General features: G+C 43.3%; 1 protein-coding gene across 1 annotated transcript; it reads right to left on the minus strand.

Moving 5' to 3' along the window:
• Nucleotides 1-10,655: 10,655 nt before the first annotated feature.
• Nucleotides 10,656-12,738, minus strand: LOC124680965. The gene is made up of 3 exons (XM_047215977.1): nt 12,428-12,738; nt 11,771-12,215; nt 10,656-10,906 (listed from the first exon to the last, which is right to left on the minus strand). The coding sequence occupies exons 1-3, from the start codon at nt 12,527-12,529 to the stop codon at nt 10,842-10,844; spliced, it is 612 nt and encodes a 203-aa protein (XP_047071933.1). The 5' UTR covers nt 12,530-12,738; the 3' UTR covers nt 10,656-10,841.
• Between the last annotated feature and the right edge of the window lie 803 nt (nt 12,739-13,541).

Raw genomic sequence — 13,541 nt, forward strand, 5'->3', positions numbered from 1 at the left:
GTCTATTAACACTTTGAAATACCTAGAGTAGATATTACTCTCCTCAAGGTTGGGTCTTAATTAAATAGATAAGTGGTTGATAATTACACTTATGGTTTTAATTATAAGATGTATCACAATGGTTTAACTCTGGTTTAATAAATGAAGCATAAGATTTTATTAATATGCCACACTAGGGTTCTAGTGATATTTACCTAATGGCCATTGATTTGATTCTCAATTATGGTCTAGGTTTATATGGTAATCACCATAGTGATACCATAACTAGGGTTTAGTCTCCCCTAACCAAGATAAGATGGTTACTTGGTTGATATTTCATGTGCTTCTCTAATTACTAAGGATTTGAGAATTGGTTTTATCTTCTACCAATTAACTTCTATTATTATCCTCAATTAATCATTAAAGTAACTACAGTGGTTATAGTTCTTTTTATAGTTAACTTTGGTCATATGGATGGAAGGTTTCTCACCATATAAAGTATAAAGTTTGACTCTAGAGATTTTCATGTGGTTCTTAAGTGAAGAATAGGTGGAATGTAAATGTGGTAGAATTATATCTGTGATCACCAAGTGGTTCACAAGTTAAGGTTGGGATCTAAGCCTAGGGTTGCTTATTATTGATCTCCTTATAATTTCATGTGGCTAATGATATCTACTTATCCTGTTAGGGTTTAACTTATCCTCACATACTTCAAGAGCATGATCATGGTTAGTCATGATCCACTTGTTCTTGATATCTTTACCTCAAGTTCTTAGGGTTTATGATCATCACTCAATTTATAATGATCAAGGTTTGGCTTCCTAAATTATTTCTAATGGAATGGGTTCTCACTTCCATGATCAAGCATTGTCTTGATCAGCTAAGCATAATAACTCTCTTATAGTTCTTGGGTGGACATGGCTATGGTTGTCTCACTAGATTATATCCCAGGAGAATGCCTGAGATATTCTGCTAGGTTTCTACTCAAATACTGATGATATGGTCATCTGGTTATAAGAATAGTTCTCTCCCTCACATTCAAGTGTTGCCTCAACTACTTGAGTGTAACACCATAGCTTGGGCTCTGTTATAAAGGAATGGTTATTCTAGGGTTTATGGTGTACTCACAATATCTCAATAGATATTAAGTCTAAAACTCCACTTGGCTATCTTGATTGAGTTAATCTCCATTTTATTGTTAATTGGTTTGTACTTAAACAGATGTTCTTATGTTATGGCAATGATTACCATATTATGATCTGTTATAAGATCGAGCAATTGATCAGAGAGTAAAGTGTTGTTGTGTTGATTATTAGTTCCATTTGATCTAACCCCTTAGATCAAATCATCTCTACCCATAACAAGGTTTTAACAAAATCACATTGAGGTTTATAGCGCTTGACTTGATGAGCTACTTCAATTCCACCAAGATCAAGTGAAACTTCGATTCATCGTGACTGTTTTACTTTAAAGCGCGAAAATTCCCCAGATTTTCTATGCATGAATGCAATGCACACATCTGTTTCCTCTATTTTTGTAACCCCAATACCTGGGATATTACAACTTTTCAGCTTGATCAAATCTGACTTGTAAACGGTGCCGGATTGAGCGTTTGGGAACGTGTTTCGTTCGTGCCGTGTTTGGGGACGTCCCTCCCCAGCCGCGTCCCCCAAACGCCGCCCCCAAACATTAAAATACGTTTTTTTGGTTTTTTGTATTTTTATTTCAATAAAGAGAATAAATTCCACAAACTAATACATAATTGGGAACATGGTTTACACGAAGACATAATTTGGAACATGGTTTTCCACAAACTAATACATAGTTTGAACCATGGTTTACACAAATATAAAATATTGCAAAAGAACTAAACCTAACTAGGCCGGGCATCGAAGGTTTCGTGTGTTCGCTGCCAAGAAAGAACACTCGAGGGCACACCCAGTCACCCAAACTGGAAAATCCAGCTGGTGAGAGTGCCCCTGTTGGTTCTTCCGAGGAAGAACAACCAGAAACCTTCGTGCGTATATTCGATGCGAAGAAACAACACTCATCAGTCGTCGTCCTCGTCGGTGCTATCATCGTGGTAGTTCCGGCGGCAACGCGTCTCGTCGAACACCTTGACGCTCATGTCTCTGTCGCCAAAGTAGGAGAATACGAGCATGAAGCCGGCTTCGAGGCGGTGGTAGCGCGCGAACTTCTCCCAGCCGATGTGGCGGTACATCTTGCCGCGCGCGTCGTAGATCACGTCGATGATCCACCAGTAGCAGCCGCAGTCATCCTCCCGCAGATGCAGCGAGCGCGGACGTTCATCGGCGGCGACGTAGTCGGCGAAGGTGTCCGGCAGCCTCTGGATGCCGTGTGGATCGCCCTTGAGGACGACGATGAACTCGAACATCACGGGCCCCTCCTCGTTCTGCATGTCCGACGATGAGGACAACAACGGCGTCGCAGGCGACGGCGAGCGTGCAGCTCTGCCACGGCCGCGGCCACAACCACGACCACGGCCGCGAGCTCGGCCCCCGCCTCTACCAGCCATGTCGTCGACTCTTGAGACGGTGGCGGCTAGGGTTGGGGAGTGAGGCGCTAGGGTTTGTGTGTGAGAAGGAAGATGAGAGGCGGCCCTTTTTATAGGCCGGAGGGAGGCAGGGGAGCGGTCGCGCTCATTAACGCCGACACGCAGAGCTAGGCGCGACGAGACACTTTGTTGCGCCTCTGCGGGAATTACACCGTCGCTACGCGCCAATAACTTTCGTCGCGAGGTAGGCGACGGTTAGGTTAAAATTCAATGTGCTGCTAACGCGTCGGTCCCGCCACTCCCCGCCTCACTTTTCGGTGGGTTCGGCGTCCCCGGACCGTCCCCTGTGTAGTGGGGACGGGCTCGGGACGCCGGACACCGTATCGGAACACGCCGGATAAAAATCAGGTTTGGAGGACGTTGTTGGAAACGTTTTTTTTTTTTCAGTACGTCCTAAATCGTTTTGGGGGGGCAGTTTGGGGGGACACGACTGGAGATGCTCTAAGTTGCCGCCGAAAGGTTCAGCTGTGAGCTTCAAGGCAATGGCATCCCACGAGTGACTCGAGTTCGTGAGTTGCGCAGGTAAAATGGCGAGAGTAGGCTCCTCAGTCCATTGCGGAAGCAAGTGCCGTTTACAGTGTATACTGTTGAGAGCTTAGTTTGCAAAGTTACGTCTAGATCTAGGTCAATCTCTCTATTGTGGAGTAGTATAGATGTAACTGCAATCCATAGAAACAGAACATAGAACTGAGCTGTGTAGTACAAAATAATCAACGGTATTTAGGTACATCGGAACCCGATGTTTGAACACCTACTACCTACTAGCACCTCTGTTTAAAAATAAATATCTTAGTTTTGTTTAGTTTCGGATGTATCTAAGCATATTTTAGTTGTAGATACATCCACATCTAGAAAAATTAAGACACTGATTTTCGAGTGGAGGGAGTATGTTCCGACAAAAGAGGCATATAAATTCAGTCAAAAGTAAAATCTTTCAAGTTTTGATCAAATGTAAATAAGGATAATCATCTACAACATGAAATAAATACATTATGAAATTTTATGGTGAATCTAGTGATTTGGTATGGTCATATTTTTGTCTAAAACATGGATCAAACATAGAGGGTATTTTCTAACTTTTAACTAAATTTATATGTCTTATTCATTAGACCAGAGAGAGTACTTCAAATATTCAACAATTATGAAAATAAATTCATGCATGAAGGTGCTATGTGGTAGAATCTTAATCTTGTAAATTATCGTAACAAGTTATGACCAATTGTGAAGAATGCAAAAAATCAAATTTTGCCTTGCATATTTAGAGCCACATTTGTGTGATTTTTGTGTAGCCCAAAGTATGGCATAGTTTTTAACAAAAAAAACATCTTTATATAAAGCATCTTTATGCGTTTGTAGAAGAAAATTTAAATAGTTTTTGAAAATTTGAGCACGATTTCGAAAAAAAATTATCGAGCTCATCCAAAACGCCACACTCTATATGTTTGTACCTATTTTCATGTCTCAACAAAAACACCCACGTGATTGTATGTCTTCTATTTTTTTCGTAGTACAGCATGCATGATATTCAGGTTTTACCTGTTTTTGCTCTGGCAACTTTTAATGTCTTTTGGATTAAAAAGGCTCTTTATAGTGGTGGGTCTAGACCATTTTATAGGACTGGGCAGAGCTGCGTTGGAATATATGGGCTGGGCCAAATCTTTCTGTGGACGCTGTCCCACCCTTACAAACCTGGACCCATTTTGCTAAGACAATTTTATGTTTCAAACTTTCTATGGATTTTCATATAAGAAGTCATTGATGTGGTATGTGTAAAAGTATATTTACAGTTGCACAAATATAATCTTTTTTATATAAAAATGCAATTCGGACATTCAAATTGTGTTTGTTTAAGCTACTCTCAAACAAACATTCAAATTGTGTTTCCAAATTTGTGAAGTACATAAATGATGAGAATTTTCTTATTAGATTGCCATAAGAAATCGAACGATCAATGATTTTGTGTATGGAGGAAGTGTGGCAACCCGGCTTAATGATGATACCGGACACTACTTCCAGACACGAAAAGGGCTACGCCAAGGTAATCCGTTGTCACCAATGTTGATCAACATTGTTGCGGATATGCTGGCTATCCTGATTGAGCGGGCCAAGTCTGACGGTTAAATTGAAGGTGTGATCCCACATCTGGTTGATGGTGGGTTATCATCCTCCAATATGCCGATGATACAATTCTATTTATGGATCATGATCTTGACAAAGCTCACAACCTAAAATTAATTTTGGCGGCATTTGAGCAGTTGTCGGGATTAAAAATCAATTTCCATAAAAGTGAATTTTTCTGCTTCGGCGATGCCCAAAATGATACAGCTCTATATGCAGAGTTCTTTGGTTGCAGGCAAGGTCAATTTCCTATTCGCTATTTGGGTATTCTCATTCATTATCGGTGACTCGCAATAGCTGGATGGAAAATAGTGGAACAAAGATTACAAAAACGCCTTAGCAACTGGAAAGGAAAATTGTTGTCCCTGGAAGGAAGATTGGTATTCATTAATTCGGTACTGACTAATATGGTATTGTATATGCTATCCTTCTTCCTTGTACCAAAAGGAATCATGTATAAACTCGATTACTATGTATGTCAGTTAAATCTAAATTCAACTCGCTTATAAATGAGGAGCAGTTCCGTTCACGCCCATATGTGCAACGAAGCCCAAAACATATTTCCATCCATTCATGAAACACTCAAGATGAGCAAAAGGCATATATTTTCTATATCCTATATATTCTAATATTTATACATATTTATGTATAATCCCTGTATATATATTATGTGCATAAATAAAAGCAAAAGGGTTTTTGTGGTTGGGTTGGTCTCTTCTATCCGGCATTAGAAAATGAGCAAAAATATATTCTTCAATATTCTCGATGGAATTGTGTTTCCGTAGTTTGGTTCAATTCATTCGGCATTTCCATTTCCAAAGGAAATAGTAAAAATTATCCGCCGCAGCGCGCGGGCATGTTTCCTCCGGACAAACAAAGCGCCACATTCATGTCGTCCTCTTCGGGACAGAGCGCCGCCGCCTGGCCACCGGATGCCTCGAGCTCTCCTCCGCTAGCCGAGATTTTATCACTTAACACCACTAGTTGAGGATTTTTTATCACAAAACCACAACCCTAGAATTTTTTATCACAAAACACCAACTTCTGAGGTAATTGTTTGCACAGAACACACTAGTTATAATTAGCTGTTTTGACAGCCAATCAGCCCATTTGATAAACTTTTTTTTGCACAAAACACTAACATTTAGATTTTTCTCAACAATACATATTTTCTACAAGATGGATTTTTCAATTCATTTCACCAAGACACAACAAGGCACAAGCTACAAGGAAATTGGACAACCAAACATGGACATGCAGGGAATTTGATACCACATAAAGAATGACCAGGAGATAATATTCATCCAAATGATAACCCGACATGATATTGGAATTAGACGATACGCTTCCAACACAAAAGGAGCTTAAGTTTACATTTAGTGTCTTACAACACATACAAAACATAAGTTTGCCTCATAAGATGAACCACACTAATCTGATAGGGCTTAATTGTTTTCCTCCTGTTGACGTCCACATCCCATGCGCGCCGTCGCCCCCTTCGCTGGTGCCTGCTCGATTGACACCCGCTTCTGCCTCAAATCCTGTGAATCCGTTGGCCCCTGGCTGAACCTCGCTGCCAGACCATGGCCCAATCCCGCCGCCGGCCCTCCTCCGCCCCAGTTGCTGTCACCGGCCGCCGGGTCGACCGGTCGCATCTCGCCGCGCTCTGTGTTGTGTTCGCTAGGAGGGAAGATAGAGTGCAAGCATATCATCCAACGATGGATGCTAGATAGACGTGGTGCCACGCTGGGCCCTAATTCACTAATGGGTTGTCAAACCGACTAATTACAACTACTATATTATATGCAAGCAATTACCTAAAAAGTTGGTGTTTTGTGATAAAAAATATTGAGGTTGTGGTTTTGTGATAAAAAATCCTCAACTAGTGGTGTTAAGTGATAAAATCTCCCGCTAGCCGCATCCAACTCGCACACGCAAGTATCTATGGAGAGGAGGCAGCACTCTTCTGCTCGCAGTATTTCCGATGGCGGCCGGGAGCAGGTGTTTCGCCTCGAATCTACCTGAGATCCAGGTTGGAGGGCTCCAATCCGTGCTCCTGGCACTTGATATGGCGCATGTCGTCGGTCTTGCCGGGAAACGGTGGAACTCTAGGAGCTGCGCCATTTAATTTTGTGGGAGCTTTTAGCTGTCCAACAACTTATTCGCGAGCCCATGGTGTTGCTGCAGGCCACCTTCAGTTTTCTGATAGTAATTTAGACGGTGCCTGGTAATGGTGTTCGGCAGAGTAAAACCACCTGCTATGGCTAATTGAAAGCAATAATCCGTCAAGAATCCTGCAATCTCTCAACCAAACCATCCATGTAAGTTTATTCTACGCGTAAGCTGCTTGGTAATTGAAGATTTGTGATAAATACGTTGCATTCTGAATAATTAGCCGTGTATCTCGACACTGCAAGTTCTTGTAAGAAAGTGAGGCCTTGGTGTTTCTAGATGGTCAGGATGAAACAATAAGAAGTGTCCGACTTCATACACACCCGTGAAGATTGTCCATCCTTCATGTGTAGTTGTTCGTTTCAAGTATAGCCTGCGTGAATACAATGATCCTTCATTCTAGAGTTATATGTAGTTTTTTCTTAGAGGATTTTAAGACCTTACTTACCTACTTAGAGAGAGGTAAGATGACAATTTAATCATAAACATTGAAGATACTATGCGAATTAGATGATAACCATCGATTGTCCAAGGTAAATTAAATTCAGCTTTATGAAGTAGCAAGTGCATCAAGAATCATAGAAAATATTTGTCATAGTTAAGGGGTGAAAACAAATACATTGTAAATGGTACGAAAAGGAAATCTTGATGGAACCTATGTTGTTTGTAATGATAATGTTAGAAACAAAAATGAACCGGTTGTTTTCTGCGATATGGAGAAATCTACTTACTCCCTCCGATCTCTTTCAATAAACTCGAATTTAGTACAACTCTCTGCTAAATTTAAGTCAATTAAAAAGAGCCGCAGAGTATTTAATTTAGACCCGTCGCAACGCATGGGCACTTTTGCTAGTATATACCTAAACTGTCGCACCTGAAACTAATCAAGACGTAGATGTACAATACACCTGGGACATGGAGCTAGCCCGAGGATGTGTGTGTGTGTTGGGTCATGGGTAGGAGTGGAGTTGGTAGCTGAGTATATAACAGCTGGAGAACCGCTCGGGTCGTCCCCCTCCTGGGCGACCTAGGGCGGAAACCCTAGCCGCCGCCGCCGTCCTCCCCTCCTCCTCCCGCCCTCCTCGTCGTCCCCGGAGGTCGTCGCCGGCGAAGCCGGGCGCGGCCGGTGATGGGGGCGGCGGGGCTCCTCGCATGATCCCTCCGTGCGGCGGAAGGAGGCTAGCCTCCGCACGGGGGGGATGGCCCCGGACCGTGGTGGGTGGTGGCGGCGCGGCCCCTCGCCGGGAGGCCGGTGATGGTGGCGGCGGCATGGCCTTGATCTGGGGGCGCAGCTCTCCTCTTCCTCGTCGCGACCTTCGGGCGGGCGGTGATGGGGGCGGCGTAGCAAACCCGGAACCTGGTGGCGCGATCCTCTCCTTCCGTCCTAGCCTCGGCATCGCCGGGCCAGCGGTGATGGAGACGGATCTCGCACTGCTCCTCCTCAAGGTTTGGGACCACGGCACCAAGGGCGGCGGCCCCGGATGGCGGTGGCGCCGTCGACCCGGTGGCAGGTGGCGGGCGTGGTCCTAGGGTCTCTCTTGCGTGAAGAGGAAGACCTACCGGAGGCCTGGACTCGTGATCTAGCCGGAGTGTTGAGTTCCGGAAGGCTCCGCCGGCGAATGTAACAGTTGCTTTGTGCCCGGAGTTTGCTGGATCGGTGGTATTCGGTCGTGCGCACCCATGCTTTTATTCCGACCGTTTGGTCTGGAGGGAGCGGCGCGAAGCTCTTTTTCTGTGTTGACATCAAGTGACTATGGATCCATGATGAAAGTCGGAAGAAGAGAAGTACATGAAGGCCGGAGGGGAGGACTAGCGAAGGGAGGTTCAAGTCTTCGCGCTGTTGAGGGACTTGCTTGGTGTTCCGGGCCTCACAACAGCGGTATGATAGTGGGGGCGACAACATATGTGAAGTTCAGAGTCCTACCTTTCAGGGTGAAATCCCAAGGTCCGGCCTTAATCTGGTTGTGCCCGGCAATGACCTTGTTGGAGGCATTGTTTTGAGAGTGGGGACTATCTTCGGGGTGAAAACCTAAGATCGTTGATCGGGCGACGACGGTGTTAGAGCACTGTTCCCTTCTTGGAGGCGTCGTTTTTGGAGAGTCCGTACTTCAGGTGTTGTCTTGGCGGTGGATGTATTGTTGTTGTTAGGCCCGAGATACTCGTAGCGGGACTTTTATTTCTTAGTTTTCTTTTCCTTTTTTTGGCTGTGTGCATCCGTAGTGCCATTAGGGTGGTGCGTTGTTGCAGAGGCTGGGTGTAATTGATATCTTTTTGATATTAATATATTCCCTTTATCGAAAAAAAAAATATAACAGCTGGAGTTGCAAGCAGAAAGGCAAGAAAGGAAATAGAAGAAAAACAATCCCTGAAAACTTTCTCTCGCTTTCCCGTGTTCTTCCTTCTCTCTTCCAGATTGAAATTACTCTTGTATCTGTGTGTGCGCTCACGTCCCAGATCACCATCGGGGCAAGGGGTGTGACATAAACAGATTGCGTCTGATTGAATAAACCAAAATACACACGTGAAAGAAAAAAGTAGAGGTTGCATCGAAGCCCTTTAAAGTAAGTATTAATTAATCTCAAGCTTTAGGGCTCCTTTGATTCAAAGGATTTGCATAGGAATTGTGTAGGATTTGGTTCCTATGGGAAAAATTCCTATACATGTTGTTTGATTCATAGGAACATATCCTATAGGAAAAAATCCTATAGGAATCTTGTAGTGTAATTCCTATAGGAAAAAAGCACTAGCTCATACCTCATGGAAAAATTCCTTTGCTACAATCAAACAAACTTCATCTTCCTATAGGTTTCAAGTAGACATGCCATTCCAATCCTATACCTTTCCTATTCCTATGCTTTTCCTATCCTTCAAATCAAAGGAGCCCTTACATTTTGCATCTCGGTGTTGCTCCGAGCATCCGATTAAGAGCTGCTGCAGAGAGACCAAATCTACAGAAGATGCACTAATCTTGTAGATTTTAAAAAGCCTTAATAGGCCGTCCATCCCAACATGTTACATGTGAGAACCTAAGGGATGCAGCTTCAGTGACTTCATGTTATCAAGTCTCGTTGTAACTTGAGGTTCACATCAGCCACTGAATTGCAATCGGACGAACCACACAGACTGGGGCACAACAGCCTGATACTAGCTAGCTGTTTCACAACACTTGAGCATTTTTGAACTTAAAATGCTTCTAATTCACAAACCGTGTGCTCAAATTGGTTCAAATTTTCCCAGATTGGATAATGAAACATATACGATGTACTGGAATTTTTTAAAAAATTTCTGGAAAGTTTGAATTTTCAGTTTTAAATTTCGGATAGAAACATAAAAGGTTGCTTGTGCACAAACCGTATGTTCAAATTGGTTCAAACTTTCCCAGAATAAATAGTACAGTGTATATGATTTACTGGACTTTTTTCACGTTTTTCTGGAAAGTTTGAATTTTGAGTCATTTCTAAGATTTGGAGCATTCTAACAGTATTTCAGCAACATTTTTATACTGTCTTCAGTTTGTTTTTGCAAAAAAAAACTCAATATAACAATTAGCATCATGTGACTAGCAATACGGACTAAAAATACAAAGCCACATGTATTTGCCAATCATTAAGAACTTACAAGTTAAACCAAGAAAAAGGATACAGTGGCTCACAACTTTCCAAGCACTTAACATTGGAAGTCTGATGCATATCATTCAGATTTTGTAGCTACAAGTGGTACTGAACAAAAGACTATAATTAGCACCCCAAAATACACTTAGGCCTCACTACTTGTACACTTAGGCCCCAAAAGACAATAGTTAGCTACTGATCATTACTTGGATCCTTCATAGCACTTGTCTGTGCATTGAGTTTTTCCTCTAGTTGTGGACGAACGCAATCAAGTGCATTTACTAATAACAAACAACATTCCGGAGAGTAGGCTATTTTATAAGCCATACTATGAAATTTATGAGATAGTTCTTTGTATCGAAGCATAGCTTCAAGCTTTGGATTTTCTACCACATTCCTTCCTTGCTTGTCCAATATGCTCCCTTTGCGTGCTTCTCTAGTCCATCTCTTCAAGATATAATGTGTTGGCAATGTCTTTATGTTCATCAAATCAAGAACTTTCAGTCCATGTCCACACAATATTCCTGTCCTTTCAAACATTCCACAAGAACATGTTGCTGTTTTGTTCAAAGGATCCCCTATCACTATTCGCTCATCCTCGAAAGTTAAATCACCATGCAAAACACCAATCGAAACAACATAGTTGTTTCCATCCAATACTTTAGTGCATGCAGCTATGGATCTTTCATACTCACCTTGGAAAAGCTTCAAAAATAATTGGAGTGTACACTTGGCTTGCTTGTACCAACATAGGAGTCCTCATCTTGATTCTTGGTATATTTTTTCTTGCTTCAAATTCAGATTCCAACTCTTTGTTTCTTTTGTCTTCTACTGTCCTATCAAAATGCTTCAGAAATCTCACAATGTGAAAATCAGATTTCAAATGGTTCTTCAATGAATTGTTGAAGCTCTCACTTAGTTGTGTACTTCTCACTCCCAAACTGCACCAAAGTATTGTAGTCTCTCTAAACTGATTGAGCCCAAGAAAAACACCAAATGGTCTATATTCCTTGTTTGTTCCAAAAGTCGTGTCAAATGTGACAACATCACCAATGTGTGCATAGTCTAGCATCATTTTAGCATCAGCCCAGAAAATATTTGTTATATGCTCCTCACAATCCAACTGTACGAAATGACGGGTTTTCAGCCATTTTATCATGGAAAAACTTTAACATGCTGCCCGCCTGACCAAAAGCCAATTCCCGTTGCCTCTTGCTTTGCAAAAGATTTCTATGGTCACGGCAAGTGTAGCCGAGATTGAATGCTCCACCAACAGTCCGTGTAGCAAGCTCATATGCAGCTTTAGGCATAATTCCAGAATCATCTGAGGCTTCAATTTCGAAAGCTTGAAAATCTGAAATCTTTCTTTGCGACACCATAAGGTGTCGGGTTTGAGGCAAGTAAAGGAGGTGATTGTGTTGAAGATCTACCTCACGGACTTCAAAATTTCCAGACACACGATTCAATGTAAGACTCATAAAAGCTGGGCACTCGGTCCTTGTTTCAGCTCTAAAGCACTTTTGAATGGATTCTCTTTGTCCTTTTTTCCGAAGACCTTCTTTAGAACAAACATATCTGCATGATGTTATTTTACCATCCATCGGACTCTTATTGGCGTACCTCTTCCTCACGTCAAATCCTACACGACCCCCATATGCAAGCCAAAAGAGCCAAGCCTCTTCTCTGTCTTTGAATACCATTCCCACTTGAGGCACACCCTTATCCGGTTCAGCCATTCTACAACACCAAAGTGCACAAACCTGAGAATATGTCAAACTGAGACTTATTAAGTTCAGACTTTGCACATGTAAAGCCTAGCTTCAGTTAAGTTCACAACAAAATTCACACAAACACACACTAACACTACGTTCAGCACTATGTACAGACAACTCAGTTATTCAGCACACACCCAAATCCTATTTCAATTACAACAGATTCAGACAGCAATGGACATGACCACGGGGAAGCATACCTCCAGCGACCAGGTTCTCTGACGGCGGAAGACGACGCGAGGACGTAGAGGGAGGCGCCGCTCGAACGCCGGCTCTCGCCGGTTGGGCCTGGACACGAGCATGGGCGAGCGCCGTCGCTGTCCTCAACCGCGGTCGAAGCCGTCGGCGCCGCCGTGGACGGGAGCTTCTCTAGCAGCAGATGTGTTCCCCCGGCGAGGATGAGGGAGGCTACGGCGCTCAAGCTCGCCCCTCTCTCTCTCTCCCGGTGGTGCTCCCCCGGCCCAGGCAAACCGCCGCCTCCGTCGCGCGGGAGGAGGCAATCTGTCCCCGCCAAAACGCCTCCCTGCGCGCGGACGTACTTTGCTTCTGAAACTTGTTATCTGCGTGGGGATTTTGCCTTGACTCATTCCGATCCGTCCGATTGCAATTCAGTGGTGGATGTAAGCGTCAAGTTACAGCGAGACTTGATACCGTGAAGTCACTGAAGCTGCATCCGAACCTAAGATGGTTCCCACTCAAAAGACAAAGCCTGAAACAAAACATGGAAGATACCAAAGACTACTTTAAGAAATATAGATTTTCCGAAATCAGTAGAGAAATGTCCTCCTATGTCAACCGTGGGCGACTTTTTTTTTTGTTGAGAAGTGACCGCGGGCTACTACTACGGACAAACCAGAACGGGAGAACGCCGCAGCCCGCAGGCGAGCTGTGGGCCGAGCCCGAACACTTTCTGAGCTGCCCGTACCAATTTAGACCGTGGCTGTCCCGTGGGGGGACTGGGCCGATGTGTAGTGGGCATTCCGGCCCGTGGCACTACTGTATAACGCAACAAGCTACCGTGACGTTCTCAAAACAAAAACATTTCCCTGTTTTTCCTTTTTTCTGGAAAGGCGAAAAATCTCTCCCTACTGAGATTGAGTCAAGAATGAGGTTCCAATTTCTTCCAAGGAAAAAGTAGTAGCAGGAATGGGACAAAGCATAGCGGGGCAGCGAGATCAGCACCACCATAAACTGCATTGCACGCTTCTTCCAAATTCCCTTATAATGCTTAATAAAATGTCTAATTCCAATGCGATTGAATTCATCTGGGTACTACAGTACACTTGAATGTTTCTCTCTTCTTCGCGTTATTAT

This window comes from Lolium rigidum, chromosome 1 (assembly GCF_022539505.1).
Source record: "Lolium rigidum isolate FL_2022 chromosome 1, APGP_CSIRO_Lrig_0.1, whole genome shotgun sequence".
NCBI classification, from domain to species: domain Eukaryota; kingdom Viridiplantae; phylum Streptophyta; class Magnoliopsida; order Poales; family Poaceae; genus Lolium; species Lolium rigidum.